This window comes from Juglans microcarpa x Juglans regia, chromosome 8S (assembly GCF_004785595.1).
Source record: "Juglans microcarpa x Juglans regia isolate MS1-56 chromosome 8S, Jm3101_v1.0, whole genome shotgun sequence".
Taxonomy (NCBI): Eukaryota; Viridiplantae; Streptophyta; class Magnoliopsida; order Fagales; family Juglandaceae; genus Juglans; species Juglans microcarpa x Juglans regia.
In genome coordinates, this window is record NC_054609.1 from 4,284,242 (window position 1) to 4,300,068 (window position 15,827).

General features: G+C 30.9%; 1 protein-coding gene across 1 annotated transcript; it reads right to left on the reverse strand.

Annotated features, from left to right (window-relative positions):
- Window positions 1–1,596: 1,596 nt before the first annotated feature.
- Window positions 1,597–2,942, reverse strand: LOC121243885 (transcription factor MYB44-like). Its single transcript, XM_041141951.1, has one exon. The coding sequence runs from the start codon at window positions 2,856–2,858 to the stop codon at window positions 1,932–1,934; it is 927 nt and encodes a 308-aa protein (XP_040997885.1). The 5' UTR covers window positions 2,859–2,942; the 3' UTR covers window positions 1,597–1,931.
- Between the last annotated feature and the right edge of the window lie 12,885 nt (window positions 2,943–15,827).

Sequence of the window (15,827 nt, forward strand, 5' to 3'; positions counted from 1 at the left end):
AACCGTAACAAGTGAATTCACCACCACCACATAATAAGCATAATTAAAAGACCTGTTCAAAACCATGAACACTTTATTTTTGTTCGTCAAGCTTTAAATCCCACTTCATCTTTGTATATAACCAGTTGGGGGTAATGAATGAAGTGCTTTGATGGTGGGTGGTTGAAGTGAGGCCGTGCTCGTGGCTGACCTCCGATCGTCAGGTGGAGGCTTGAGCTTGTCAGTACTGGTTGTAGTTTGTGGACAGTGGGTCCGTGAAATGCTTCTTCCTCAAGATCGGGTTCCTTGGTTGCATGAAGTGCTTCATTGCTAGCAAAAAATAAGAGATCTCCGGAGATCATGTGGCTGAACTACTCGCAATAATGCAGATTTTTAGGGAGGGCGTTTTCAAAATTGTTGAAGAAATGCAATTGTACAATAAAAACTTCACCTTTGAGAATTGTTGCTCGTGTGCTTGCTTGAATCTTTCAGCAATGGGTGAGAGAGCAGATGCAGTGTTTGTTTTTCTTTTCAAAACCCAACACGGAGAGTTTGAACTAGTTTCGTGTTTTGGTAGCCACCGTAACGTAATAATTAAAGTGATGGCATCAATGGTCAACCAACGAATGGAGGAGCTCCAGGAGGGAGGAGAGAAATGAGTTGTCAAGCCATTTGCTGAGAAAAAGAAGGGGAGAGAAAGAGGGAGGAAGAAAGGGAGAAAGTTGAACCCAATGTCAAACGATTACGTCCCGACTCTACATATAGATTTTTTCTTTTTGTAAACAAAACTATATTATGTTGGATAATTAGATTGGTATAAAAAATAATTAATAATTAATAATTTTAAGTAAAAATTAAATTATTAATTAATATATTGAGTGTATATTTAATTATTAATTAATATATTGAGTGTATATTTACAATAGATAGTATTATTTTGATTTTAAAATAAATAGTCCTATAGATATAAGCTCCACTTTTTAACAAAATTTTAAACTTGACAATTACTATGCTGGATTGCTGGATCAGTGCCCCGTGGAGCAAGTGGACTATTTATTACAGGGAAAAAAACAATAAACCTAAATTACAGGGAAACAAAAAAAATAAAGCCCACTTTTTCTTTTTTCGTAAAATATTTTAAATATTTATCTGTTCTTTTTAATATTATTTTTTACTTTCCCTTAATAGTTTTAAAATAATAGGATGTGAACCATGACAAAAATATATTTCAGCTTACAAACTTCTTCCGTAGAAACATAGGAAAATCATCTCTTATCAGTTAATTGACGGTACCCGCATAAGTTTCAAACTCCACCACCTGATATCACATTTCCAAGCTTTAATAGATAAATCTCATAAAAATTATTTGTAAAAGAGTAATCTCATTAAAAAATATATATCTTTTATACTTTTTTACTATAGGATTTATTTTTAAGAGTGCAGCAAAACTTAAAAGAGTATTCTAAGCAACTCGAACAGCAAACAGCAGGAGCCGTTTGGGACAAAACTTGGGTATTCGATTTTTCTTTTCAATTCCATGTAACCAAACAAAAAGCTTTGCTCTCTGTGTCTATAATCAGTAATATCATCATCTGCGACTTATTTAAGTCCTCAAGATAATTGAAAATATTACTTCTTTTTCCATATCTTTCCTTCTTGTCATTCCATTAAATAGCTCAAAAATAGTTCACTCGGGGATCAAATTCTCTTGTTTTATCGGTTTTTAGTAACATGTTTCTCAAATTTTCTCCCTCCATCCTCTTTTTTCAAACCCCATTTTCTCCCACTGTACACTACCAAAATTATTTTCTATTCTATTGGAAAAACTAGAAAAAATAAAACCAAAGGCCAGGGTTAATTCATGCTTCCCACCACCAGTTCCTTAGCTTAAACCAAGTTCATTGATGGTTGGGACTGGGTTTTCCAATAACTTAAGACCAAGTCCGTTTTGGCTACTCGATCTTGCTGACCCCAATCCGCTTCACCACGGCGTTCCTAATGGCGTCCGTCTGCAAATTACACGGCCCGCTCTGTTCAATCCCAGACATGTAACTCCTCACTTCCTTTCTGATCATTTCCTGCATCACCACCAAGAACTCGGCGCTGAAGAAATTCTTCCCGTACCCGTTCTGAGCTGCCACCGGAATTTGCTGCACGGATGCTGGTGGCGGTGGCGGAGGCGGTGGAGGCACCAATGGATTTATAGCCTGAGAAGGACTCCCAGCCCGATTGCATCCCACATGATAGTCCGAGACCTCACACGAATCTGATCCGGGAAGAGAGAGACTCAGTAAGGTAGGCGGATCCGTATTCGAAGACAAGGTGTCAAGATGCTGGGTTGGAGGCGCTAGAGAGACGGTTCTCGCCAAGGGTCTGTATGCGTGCGATGGCGACATGCCGGGAACACTCGAATCGCTCAAATCCGAACCGGACGGGCTACTTGAGTTCAGGCAAAGACCAGAGACGGCGGCGCCAGCGCCGACACTGGCCGATCTCTTATTCGGCTGATGCGCATGCACGTCGTCGCTTAAATCGTCGGTCGTGGACGAGCACTTGCGCTTGAGGGTAGAGTTCCAGTGGTTCTTGATGGCGTTATCGGTGCGACCATTGAGGAGGCGAGCGATGGTTGCCCACTTGTTGCCGAACCTGGCGTGGGCACTGATAATGGCACCGTCTTCCTCCGGGCTGAATGGCCGGTGCTCCACCTCCGGCGAAAGCTGATTACACCAACGTAGCCGGCAGGACTTACCGGATCGGCCGGGGATCGACTTGCTGATCAGAGTCCAGTTTCTCGGTCCGTAGCTCTGTACGAGTCTCTGTAATGCTTCGTCCTCTTCAGGACTCCACGGACCTTTAATCCGATCCCTCGAGGAAGCCATGGAAATCAATTTCAAAAACGAACAGATCGAGATATAGGGGGGGATGGAGGCCGAGCCTCACAATTGTACATGAATAGAAGAATGGAGAATCGAGAGCGGAGCGGTAGATATATAAGAGAGGATAAGGATGACCGGTTGAGGCGGTGGAAATGACCGGTCATGGTCGTTGAGAGTTGGGGGGGTGTTGAGGAGGGATTCTTCCAGGCAAGGCAGTTACTAGCTTACAGCTGTCAAACTGACACGCGTCGTCCTGTAACTCTTCCCAGCTTACACGTCTTTATCAGTCCCTCTCGACGACTGGCGTCGTCTACGTACTGTTCCAACCACGCACGTCATCAAATTCATACCAAAAACATTTTCGCCAATTATTTGATAAATAAATAATAATTAACAAGAGGATCACACGTTCCAAAAACCCTCCCATCTATTTATTTGTTAATAACTAATAAACAATAACAAGATAGGAGCATTGCCGTTGTATTTTAAGAGTATTGTTATTCTAAAATTTCTATTACACATTATTTATATAATATAATTTGATTTAAAAAATAATTTTAATTTTTTTCAATTAAATCTTACAATTTAAGTAAAGTAAATGTTCGTTGATAGAGTACTCTACACATCAATTTGAAAAAGAATAAATTTTTACAAAAAAAAGGTACAAATGAACAGAATTTCATGTGATACATTAGTAATATCTTATAATAAAAATAATTTTATAATTTAACGTAATATAATAAAAATAATTTTATAATTAAATTATATCAATTTCTAAATTTATTTCAATAAAATTTTTATGACTAAATGTTTTCTTCATTATTAATTATTGAGAATGCATTTGCATCTGCATCAAATACCTTTAAATAAATAAAAACATAAAAATTACTGTTTTTTAGAAAATAAAAGGAAAAAAAAAATAAGTGTGATGAAATTAAAAAGAAATAAGAGATACGGTTGGGAGCGGATTTGGTTTGACCGAGATAGGGTGGATAGCAATATCGTGGAATTTGGATTTTCCTTTTTTGTCCTGTATGGGAAGAAAACTATCCCGGACGGAATCGATGTTTGCTTTAGATTTGTAATTCATCTCAATTTATTTTATTATTATTTATTAATTTTAATTTATAAATTTTATTATTATTTATAATTCATTTCAATTCATCTTTAAATTCAAATAAAAAAATATTCATCATATTATCTCATTTTATTTTATTATTATTATTATTTTAAAATTTTATATAAAATATAATAAATAATTAAATTCTTTTAAATATTAAAACAAAAATAATATTTTATCCTCCTTTTAATTTTCATATTCATCCTATCAAAGGAAACGAGTCCTGAATTACTGCCCTCCTGCCCTCCAGTCTGTCCAACTCCCAACGCCTCTACTCTCCTTACTCCACGTGTCACACACGCACTCGACCTTCCCAAACCGCCATAACCGACGTCTCCAAATCTTCCAAATGTTTAGCGTATAATTTGGATAATGATACGTTTAGTATTCTTCTATTATTCTTTTATTATTTTATAGCGTATTTAAAATTTTTATTTTTATTATTTTTTTAAATAATTTTTTAACATCTTTAATGACTAAGAAAAAATTAAAAAAAAAAATACAACTTCATTAAAGCCTTATTTAGATTCAGAAAATATTTTATCTCATTTCATATCATCATTATAATTTTCTTAAATTTTCATACAAAATATAATGAACAGTTTAATTTTTTCAAATCTCAATTTAACTTTGAAATCTTAAAACAATAATAATATTAAAAAATAATATTTTAATAATATTTTTTTTTAATTTTCATCTTTATTCTAAAACTATCTTATTTCATTTCTTAATCCAAACCAATCGTAATAGTCACTTATTTAACCATTAAGTACAAGAAATTTGAAAAAAAAATAAAAATGATAAAAGGAGCAGTAAAAGGTGGTAGGAAGATAATAAGCTTATCAATATTCGTATAATTTATTGTATCATATTAAATTATATTATTTTATAAATATTTTTATATAATATTGAGTCCTCTTAAAATAAATAATTATCTTCATTATTTTTTATTATAATATATTAAATACTTAATCTCAGTCTCACCATAATTAACCAAAAAGATCCATAATTATTCGAGCGTTTTGACACACACGGGATGATTCTAAAATTTAGAGCTAAAAAATTTTAATATAACTAACAATTTCCACTCAAAATTAGTAAATTAAAATTTATAGATATGATCTAATTAATTACGCTTCAACTTAATTATAGATCTAAACAAATTCAAATTGTCTATGGTAATTGAAGTCTCGAGGCACAGATAAAGATAAATTATTTAATCATAAAGAAATTTTATAAAAATAAATTTATGTTGTTTTATATTATACTTTAAATTATAAAATTAATTTTATTATAAAATAAATCTAATATATCATATGAAATCATATCCGTCTGTAAATTTATTTTTATAAAAAAAATTATAACTATAACACTACTAAAAGACAAATGGCCTTCCAAAACTACATTCCACTTTTATTTTTGTGCAATTTAAGTTTATTGCCTTGGCGAGTAAAAATAAGACCGTTGTGGTGACCAGCAAATTCTTTATTCTTGGAAGACGTCGACAACCATGCCGTTTCGGTCCATCCCTGACAGAATGGCAGAGGATAGACTGTCGCAAAAATATAGAATGGTCCTAAGGTTTTGGGACGCTTCCTTGTGGTTCTGCAATTATGAGTTGCTGCTTATCACAAGCTTTTTTTTTTTTTTTTTTTTACTAAATAATATTTATAGTCTCGATGTGTAACACACTTCTTGAAAAAATAAATAAATCATAAATTTCTTTAAAAAATTTATATTTTTAATAATTTATATTTTTTTAAATAAAATATGCAAAACTTATTCCTACTAAAATTATATCTGGAAATTTTCTTTTTTTTTTTATAGCTCTTTTATTCAACAAACCTATGCCATATATCTGTTGATGTAAATTTTTTATTTTCTATTTACTTTTTCTCTGAACAAAAATATATATTATAAAGCTATTGATTACAAAATTTTTAAAAATTTTATGTGCAGTATTTTTTACACATTTTACTAATATAATTAATGGTATCATTTTTTTAATATAAGATAATTATTTTAGTCAAATAAGTGGATAGAGTGAAAAAAAAATGTAAAAGGGGGTGTTCAGGTTCGGGTTGAGAATGCTACGTGAATTTTTTATTTATTTAATAATTAAGAAATTATTTTTTAATAATCTTATGATTTTTTATTTTTTAAAAAATATTTTAAAATGTTAAAAAATACATGTATAAAAAAATAAAATAAAAAATTCTATAACTAACCGTAGCTCTAAAGTCTCGTTTACATTCAAAATTCATATTAACTCATTTTATTTTATCATTATAATTTTTTTAAATTTTTATATAAAATATAATAAATAATTTAACTTTTCAAAATTTTAAAATAATTTTTTTAAATTTTTATATAAAATAAAATAAATAATTTAATTTTTATTTTATTATTTACAAAATATCTGTAGCCATCCTCAGAATAGTTGAAGCATCGCCCATCCTGTAAGTTAGTGACTGACGTGGCTATTAACGGACCCAAACCGACGGGGAAAAAAAAAATCATCGAACACGTCAGTCGGTGCCAGCTATAATCCACTTCACGAGTTTCGAGAAAGAATCAAACTATTGGGATTCCCGCTGCCGCAAGTGGGTCCCAGACCATGACTTTCCGCAACAAACGTTTCTTTTCCGTACGATGTGACTAGCCGAGGTATGACGCATTTATTATTTTATATTATATTATATCAGTTTATATCAATTCGGACACACACCTACGGTATTTCCGCGCCAAACTTGGGGAAATTAGGCTCTCTTTTGCTTCTTATCATGTAGTAGAAAAATTATAAATATCATCTTAATATGTGCTTTTTATTTTTTATTTTAAACACATATATATTAATGTGAAAATATGGATATACCAATATAATGTTAAAAATAATAAATAAAAATAAGAAATTGTATAAAAATGGTAAGTAGTATTTCTCGTAATTCATTTTAAGTTTTTTTTTTTTAAATTTATTATTTATTTAGATTTATCAATTAATATAAATATTTTTGAATAAATGATTTTTTAATTTATATTTCTATAAGAATAATTCTAAATAAAAATTTTAACATTACACATCATAAAGATGATATAATTTAATTTAGAATATAAATTTTAAAATTTAAATTTTACAAATCAAATTATGTCATGTGGAATATGTGTAGTGTAAAGATATTTAAATAGCAAAAAAAATAACTGGAATTATCCGTACCGATTTTGCTTCTCAACTAAAAACGGCGTCGTTTCTGGTTTTCTCATCTCCTGAAGCCCAGCTCTCATCTCTCACTTTTGGTTTTCTCCTCTCCAGAAGTCAGACGCTTCTCCTCTACTCTGACTCTACTCTCTCTCTGGTAGTTTAATTATAACAACTTCAAGGTTTTGATTCCAATTATAATCATAACTGTTAAAATATAAAATAAAATTAATAAAACTGACACCTTCTCACCTACATAATCTTTTAATACAAGTAGGTAGTGATTTCACAATAATAAATTTAAAATTTTAATAAGTTATATTCTGGTTCGATTATATTCAGGTAGTTCACTTGTTCTAATTATGAGAAATGATATTTGTAATTTTAAAATATGTAAGTTTCGCGATAAACTTTTAAAAAAAAGTGAGTAAATCTAGAGATCTCGCTTTCATTTTTTATAGTGAATACAAAGTTTATACACTTTAAAACTGTATCTAACAATAATCTCTAACTATATATTAATCTAAAAATTATGTTTCATCTTTAAAAAAAAAAAAAGTTGATCGATGTTATAATTTATGCATGTAAGGTGACATGTCAAAATAATATGACGCGCTATATAAGAGTAGTATATGCTACCTATACTAATAAAAATAATGATAAAAATAAGAAGGGAAGAATGATTAGAATTAAGAATAATTAAGGCGGTTGTCGTGCTGCGTATTTAATTCACAGAAAAAGACGTATAACGTCGAAGGGTCCATCGAGGAATTGACCATTCAGATAGTCAGAGTTGGAAGTTGGTTAAGCATGAAAGCGTTATGGGTCGGCCTGTGATCTATTTAAACTCCAACTTGTTGAATTTATAATCGCATCTTGTCTCCACTCAATAATTAAAACAGTTTGGTTTGCTTCTAAAAAAAAATAAAAAATATCCGGTCATGCATATACAATAATCAGCAAGTGCGTTACAACTACCTTACAAAGTATTTCATGATGTCATGAGTTATTTTTATTTTAAAGTTGATACGTAAAAGAATATTATCCATATTATTTAAATAGTACGATCTGATTTGTAAGATTCGATTTTAAAATTATTATTTTTAAATCAAATTATATTATGTAAGTAGTTGGTTATCATGATAAAATTTTAGAAAGAGGATTTAGATTTGATCAGTCTTTAAAATTTAAATCTCTTATTAGTATAGTGTCATTTGAAAATTTTTATACCGTGTACTATCCACATGGCATAATACTGATTTGTAAGATTTTAATTTTAAAATTTATTTTTAAATTAAATTATATCTTGTAAATAGTGTGTAGTATAAAGGCATCCAAATAGAATTATTCATATTATAAAAGTGTTATTTGAAGTCCTCCAAATAGTTTTGCACTAAAATCAAATAAAGTTTTTGGACAGTGAGATGAGAATTTTTTGTTTTAAATAAAAGTTTAAAATATATTTTTTTAATATTATTATTGTTTTAAGATTTGAAAAAATTGAATTGTTTATTATATTTTGTACGATAATTTAAAAAAATTATAATGATGAAATAAGATGAGAAATTTGTGTCTAATCTCACTTGCCAAATATATCATTAAACTTTTCAAGATCGCACGGACTAAATCATGCACGGGCATGAACAAAAAACTGCACTATTATGATTTTTTTTGGTTTTTGATGGAACACTATTATGATTTAGTATTGTAGTTCCTTCAAGATCATAAATTTAAAATTATGGTTGATTTGAAATCAAGATTTAATTCCAACATTCTTATATCGAAATAGTGCTGCCCACTCAAACAAGCAAAAGTCAATTACGATTACATCCATTTATATATATATATATATATACATGTGATTTTATATGATTTCTTAGATTAATTTTATAAAAATAATTATACAATACATAACATATTACATCAATTTGCAAATTTATATATATATATATATATATATATATTTTACAATTAAAGTGATATATGATCGATTTTGCAAGCACAACTTGTGGAGTTAATTCCTGACACGTCTCTGAAAGCAATCAGTTCATGTGGGTCGTTTTCAGAAGTGCTGGAATCACTTGCTAACTTTTTTATTTTCTCCCCAATGGTTAAGACAATGGTCAATCGATTGGCATCAAAATGATAGGTTGGCCCACCAAATTAGACAAAACAAACAAACAAACATGCATGGGAAAGTAAGTAAACGTACTTATTATATATTGATCAAGATGTACGTGTATATATATATATATATATATATATATATATGCATGAATGGCGTGGGTTTGTGTATGGAAGAATGAGTACTCCAAATTGGCTTAGCTAGGCTGCTTGCTTGATGAACATCAACAATATTACCAATTTTGTACGTCCAACTATCATATTAGTCCTCAATCAAACATTAAATTGTAGTAAATATATATATATATATATGAGGAAAAAAAAAAAAACAAGAACAACGTGATAAAGTGTGCTGTTCTTGTTTGATATTCGCAAACATTATAGATCAATTGAGAAATGTTAAAACCACAAAAAAGAAATTATAAGAATAAATTTTTAAACTGATATGATTTTATATGATATGTTAGATATAGTACTTAACAAAAATTATTTGATTTTCTTTTGATAAGTTTGGCAAGGAATAGAATTAGTAAATGAACATTTGCTCGATGTTATGAACACGTGCGTCTCCAACAATATTACAAGTTAGGTTTCGTTTGTTTTTAAAAAATATTTCATCTCATCTAATTGTTATAATTTTCTCAATTTTTAATATAAAATAAAATAAATAATTCAATTATTTCAAATCTTAAAATAAAAATAATATTAAAAAATATATTTTAATAATATTTTATTTAATTTTTTAATTTTAAATAAATTACGTCTTAACCAGAATATACGATTTTATAATTTCATTTATGCTGACGTGACAGCATTGTTCATCAATTATTAGAACGATCGGGAAAAGAGTCGGCCGCCGATCGAGTCGCTCCTTCGACTATTCCAACCCCCAACTAGAATGGAGAAAAGAGCAAATTGGATTTAATAAGAAAGGACAAGGAAGGCCATATATACCATGTGTCCCTGTTCGGACGAGTGATTCCAGCCAGCAACCACTAGCAATGGAATATCGTCAAGGATTAATTTGCCGCCCATATTTGACTTTCCCGTCGGTACTTACCTCTTTTTGGTTGCAGGTAGCCATCTCAGTTATTTTGCAGCCAAAACAAATATATACATAAATTTCCAATCAACTTATAAAAATACTTAAAATGGCCGGAGACTAGGAATATAACCGGTTTGATTTTGGAAAAATTTCGGTACACACCGGTCATGAAAATTTAATAATAGATACGAATGAATTTATTATCGAAATTGAAATTTTTTATTTTTTCGATTTCAATCCGGTCCATTTCGATTTTTTCAATTTATTATTTTACATGTGTGGCATTACATAAATTTAGTATTTGTTATTAACAATTACTAATTCATTAGTATTTAATTATACTAGTATCGTATAAGTAATATCTAACTTATTTATATTTGAATAATAAAATTAAAATAGTGTAATTAGTGCTAATTATACTAGTATAATATAAGCAGTGCCTAACTTATATCAAATATTATATTAATTTTATATTATAGAATTAATATATTAGATTAATAAGATTAAGATTTCATATTATATTAATTAACAATTTAACATATAACATAATATTATATATAATATTAAAAAAATTAAAAATATATATACCAGTCTCGTACGGTTCAAACCAGGGTTTCATAGTATTGAACCGGTTTAGGATCAATTTCGATTCTAAAGAACCAGTACCACAACAGATTGCTTAAAAACTAGACCAAATCCACCAGTTTAATTCGGTCCGATTCAACCAATTTTTTAATTTTTCTTTTACACCCATACCCGAGACGGTAAAAAATTAAACAAAAATAAAAGCACTCCCATGTTTTCTCCTGCCTTTATTTTTTATTGTTATACTTGTTCGTATCTTTGTGGTCCTTTGTTTTTTAATATCATGCATGCGGACTTATGAAACAAAAGTAGCCAGAGGAGAATAAAGGCTTTGGTTATGCACTTTTGAGAATAGAAATGCTTTAAATACAAATAGAGCCCACAAAAGTTAGCGTATAAATTGATATGACTTAATACGATATATAAATAGTAAAATTACTTTTATTGTAAAGTAAATCAAACGTATCTTATAAATTTATGTCGGCTTGTAAATTTATTTTTGTGAGCTTTCTTTATAGTTGTGACACATCACTTATGAAAAAACAGTGATGAAACACTCAAAATTATAATATTATGGGTAGAGGTGTAACCGGTCCGGTTTTGGACAAAACTTAGGACCGAACCGGTATGTACCGGTTTTGCATTTTTTAAAACCGATTACGCACTGGTTTCCCTCCTAAACCGATACTTCCGGTTTTACAGCTTTCCGATCCTGTACGGTTTGGTTTTCTGATTTTTTTTTTAAATGTAAGTTTGATAGTTTGTCATCTGTCAATGCATGCAAATTACTATATGATTATTAATTGATTTTGATAGTTTTGAGCCACATTTAAAGATGTTTCAGTTCTCGTTACCTATTCAAACTTAGAGATGATTTTGTTTATTTTTTGTAAAATCTTATATAGTTGCTAAACCAATTCTTTTGCCCATAAATTTTAGGAGCGTAAATTTACACCCGAGGTTTTGCCGGTTTTGAACCGGTCTGGTCCAGGACCCGTTCACATCTTAGGAAACTGACCGGAACTGATCCGGTTCTGATTTGACGTTTTTTCAAATCAGATCGGTTGAAGAAAAATATATATATATAAATTAATATTTTATATATAAATTTTATACAAAATATTTTTTATATATAACATATAATTATATGTGAAAGTTGTATATATATTAATATAATTATATATAAGATGATGTTATTATAATTTATAAAATAAAAGTTTAATCTTGAAGATGAAAATTTAATTGATCATATGCTTTAAACATAAAATATATATATTAAATTATATTATATATAGTCTAATATATTATATAGCTATACTAATATGTAAGTTTATGACTAATACTAATATATAACTATACTAATAGTATAATATTAATACTATTATATAGTCTAATATATTATATAGCTATACTAATATATAAGTTTATAACTAATACTAATTTTTTTACTAAAATAGATTTTTTTAGTAGTGCAGATTTTGTAATAGGAACATATTTTTAGAATAGATTTTTTGAAGCAGTTTTTTTTTTTTTTATTAACAGATTTTTATCTTTTAATGATAAACTTACATTTTAAAAAACTGGAAAACCGGACCGGACAAGAAACCGGTAAAACCGGAGATACCAGTTTAGGAGGGTAACTGGTGCGTAATCGGTTTTGGAAAATACAAAACTGGTACATACCGGTTTGGTCTTAAATTTTATCCAAAACCGGACCGGACTGGTTACACCCCTAACTGAAGGATTGTCAAAACCTTGTAGAAAGATTTAACAGTAAACTTTTCTTTCCTCGTGTGAGTCCACAACATACGATCACCCCCATTGGCCCCTAGCTTTGCTGAATACAAGTAACTGTAAAAATTTGCTAGCTCTTCTAGTTCCCAATCCTGAGCATTTCTTGTAAAAGTGACATTCCAAGTTACATTCCCATTGGCACGACATAGAACTTCTGAAACTGGAGCTTGCTAATTTCCAGCCAAGTTAAAAACAACTGGGAAAACCATGCAAAGATGACTCTCCCCACTCCATACATCGAGCCAAAAGCGAGTACATGTTCCATCACCCACCTCAAACTTAAGATGTTTTTTAAAAGTATTCGACCCATTCCTTGTGAATTTCCACAGGCTTACTCCGTAAGACCCCCTACCCTCCTTAGAGCACCATCCCTCCCACACACAACCATACTTATGATCAATAACCTCTCTCCATAGTGAGTTCCCTTCCATATGGTACCTTCACAACCACTTCCCTAAGAGTGCCTTGTTAAATACACACAAATTTCGCACCCCTAACCCCCCATTCGCCAAAGGACAGCTCACCCTTTGCCAACTCACAAGGTGAAGTTTGGATTCCTCCCCCATTCCACCTCACAAAAAAGCTCTAAACAACTTTTCTATCCGGTTTGCCACATCCACCGGTAATGGAAATAGAGAAAGATAGTAAGTAGTAAGGTTAAAAAGAGTACTTTTGATAAGGGTTAATCTCCCCCTTTCGATAGATATAGCCGCTTCCAGCCTGAAAGTCGTTGCTCAACCTTCTCTACCACTCCATCCCAAATACTCTTTTCTTTGAAAGACGCCCCCAAGAGGAGTCCAAGATATTTCAGAGGGAGAGAGGCAATATTACAACCTAGTAACTCTGCTAAAGAGGCTACATTATTCACCTCCCCCACCGGAACCAACTCCGACTTCCCCAAGTTCACCTTGAGTCCCGAAACAGCTTCGAAACACAACAAAATTGCCCTTAAGGCTTGAATTTGGCCACTGACAGCATCACAAAAAATGAGCGTATCATTTGCAAAAAGTAGATGAGAGCATAGTTATATGAAGATGCTTTGAATCTATTTTTGAATATGTGAAAAATATATGAATTTGTGTTGTACTCTGTTTTGATAAGATGTGGCATCTGAAAACCTTTGGCATGACATTATGATTCTGTATCTAGTACTATTTATGCTTTACTTTAATCTTACCACTGGTGTAAAACTGTGGCCCGTGTTATATGGCTGGTACCAACATCTTTGTTTTTTAGTGCACTCACTTTGGAAACAAAATGTTTTTTTTTTTTTTTTTTTGGCATGGTCTTTCATGTGTGTACACTCAAGGCTCCGAGAAGAATAAAGGAAATATTCACATTCTGATACTATCTGGTTTGACTACCGAGGATAGCACAACCATACCCACAACCTTGCCTCGCATGGAGAAGACCTAGCGAGGGCGGGATGACCCCAGCTGGGCCCCTCCCCACCCCACCCCCCCTCCACTCTACATATATAAAAAAACATTTTTTTTATATTTATATATATAAATATATTGTATATAGATATATATAATTTAAAGACTTGAAATTGTATTCAAGTTTTGAATTGCCTTGGCCTCTTAGGCCAATCTTTATATAGAAGGGCAGGGCAATACAATAGTCATACTTGCAATGTAGGACTTAGAAGATCCAAAACCTAACTCTAATGAGTTTAAATTCTTTTTGTATTTATAAATTTTAATTATATTATATTTAGGTTCAAAAAAATATTTTTGAACCAAAAAAATTTTTTTTAAGACTCAATGTGTTGGCCTAGGTAGGGGTGGGGCGGATGTGATTTTTTCCTCTGCACCCAGCACCTGGGCAGAGCTGCATGGTGTCGGCCCATGGGGCGGGGTGCGAGGAAGAGTCGCCCTAGCCCACACCATGCGAATAACAACCCTACCATGAGGGTTAAACATTGTCTTTGTTTTGAAATGATGCCTATGATATGATGATGTTCAATTATGCTATTTCAAATGACTTTTATATACGAATGTTTCTGAAATTGTCTTTATGATATTTTGATAACATGTTTTGTTCTGCATTCTGAAACTGAAATGTTTTGTTCTGCATTTTGGACTCTCTAAATGACTCATATTTACATACTAATATATGTTCTCTGCTTACTAAGTTGTTGATAATTCACTCTCTTATTTTCACAATATTTTTAGATGATTTTGATAGTTTAGCTGGTTATCAGGAATAAGAAGCATGGGCAGGATTAGCTGAGGATAGGGATTTGAGTACCTAAGGGTATTATTGCTATTAGAAGATTTTTTTTTTCTTTTTTACTCGGTAGTCTGGATTTTATTATGTTTATTTGATTTATTGAGACGTGGTATAATTGTTAGTTCATTTTGTTGAGATTATTGAGAGATTGTGGAATTGTTGGTTTATGTTATTAGATTATTACATTGATGACCTTCTAGGGGAAATTATGCCGTTGGTGGAAATAGATGAATTTATATTCTTGTTTTGGAGCCTTTGGAAAATTATATCTATATTGGGAGACATGATTTTTAGAGAACATGAGCTAACTCCCTAGACCTCCAGGATCGGGATGTTACATGATATGATATGTTAGATTATAAATCTTCTTTTATTGTAAAGTAAATTTAACATATCACCTAAAGTTATGTTAGTTTATAAGTTTATTCTTGTAAAATATTTTTGTGGTTGTAACACTTTTCAAATGGCTATGTACAAAGTTATTGATGAATCAAAAGTTTTAAGTTGACTGCCTTGTTGCATTCTTGATCCAACAAGTTGATTGATTAGATATGGAACTTCAAGTTACAACTATTACAGTTTTTAAAATTTACTCATTACTGTAATTAAATGATTTAATTTTCGCTATCTTAAAAAAAATAATACCTAGAATTGGATTTGAAGAGTTATATGCAAAATTAGTTAAAATAGATAGGCAGGGGCGAAGGGCAATGGCCACGGCCTACACGTGCCCCATATTTTTTTTTTCCCCTTTCTTGGCCCAATTTTTTACATGTTAATGGGTTTGTTTTGTTCCCCAGATCAATTTTGGGCCTATTGTTGTTGGTTGTATTTTTTAACAAGGCCCATAATCGGCCCATTATTTGACCCTCT

Coding starts and splice junctions, on each gene's coding strand:
- LOC121243885 (XM_041141951.1), bottom strand. CDS start 2,858: ATGGCTTCCTCGAGGGATCGGATTAAAGGTCCGTGGAGTCCTGAAGAG.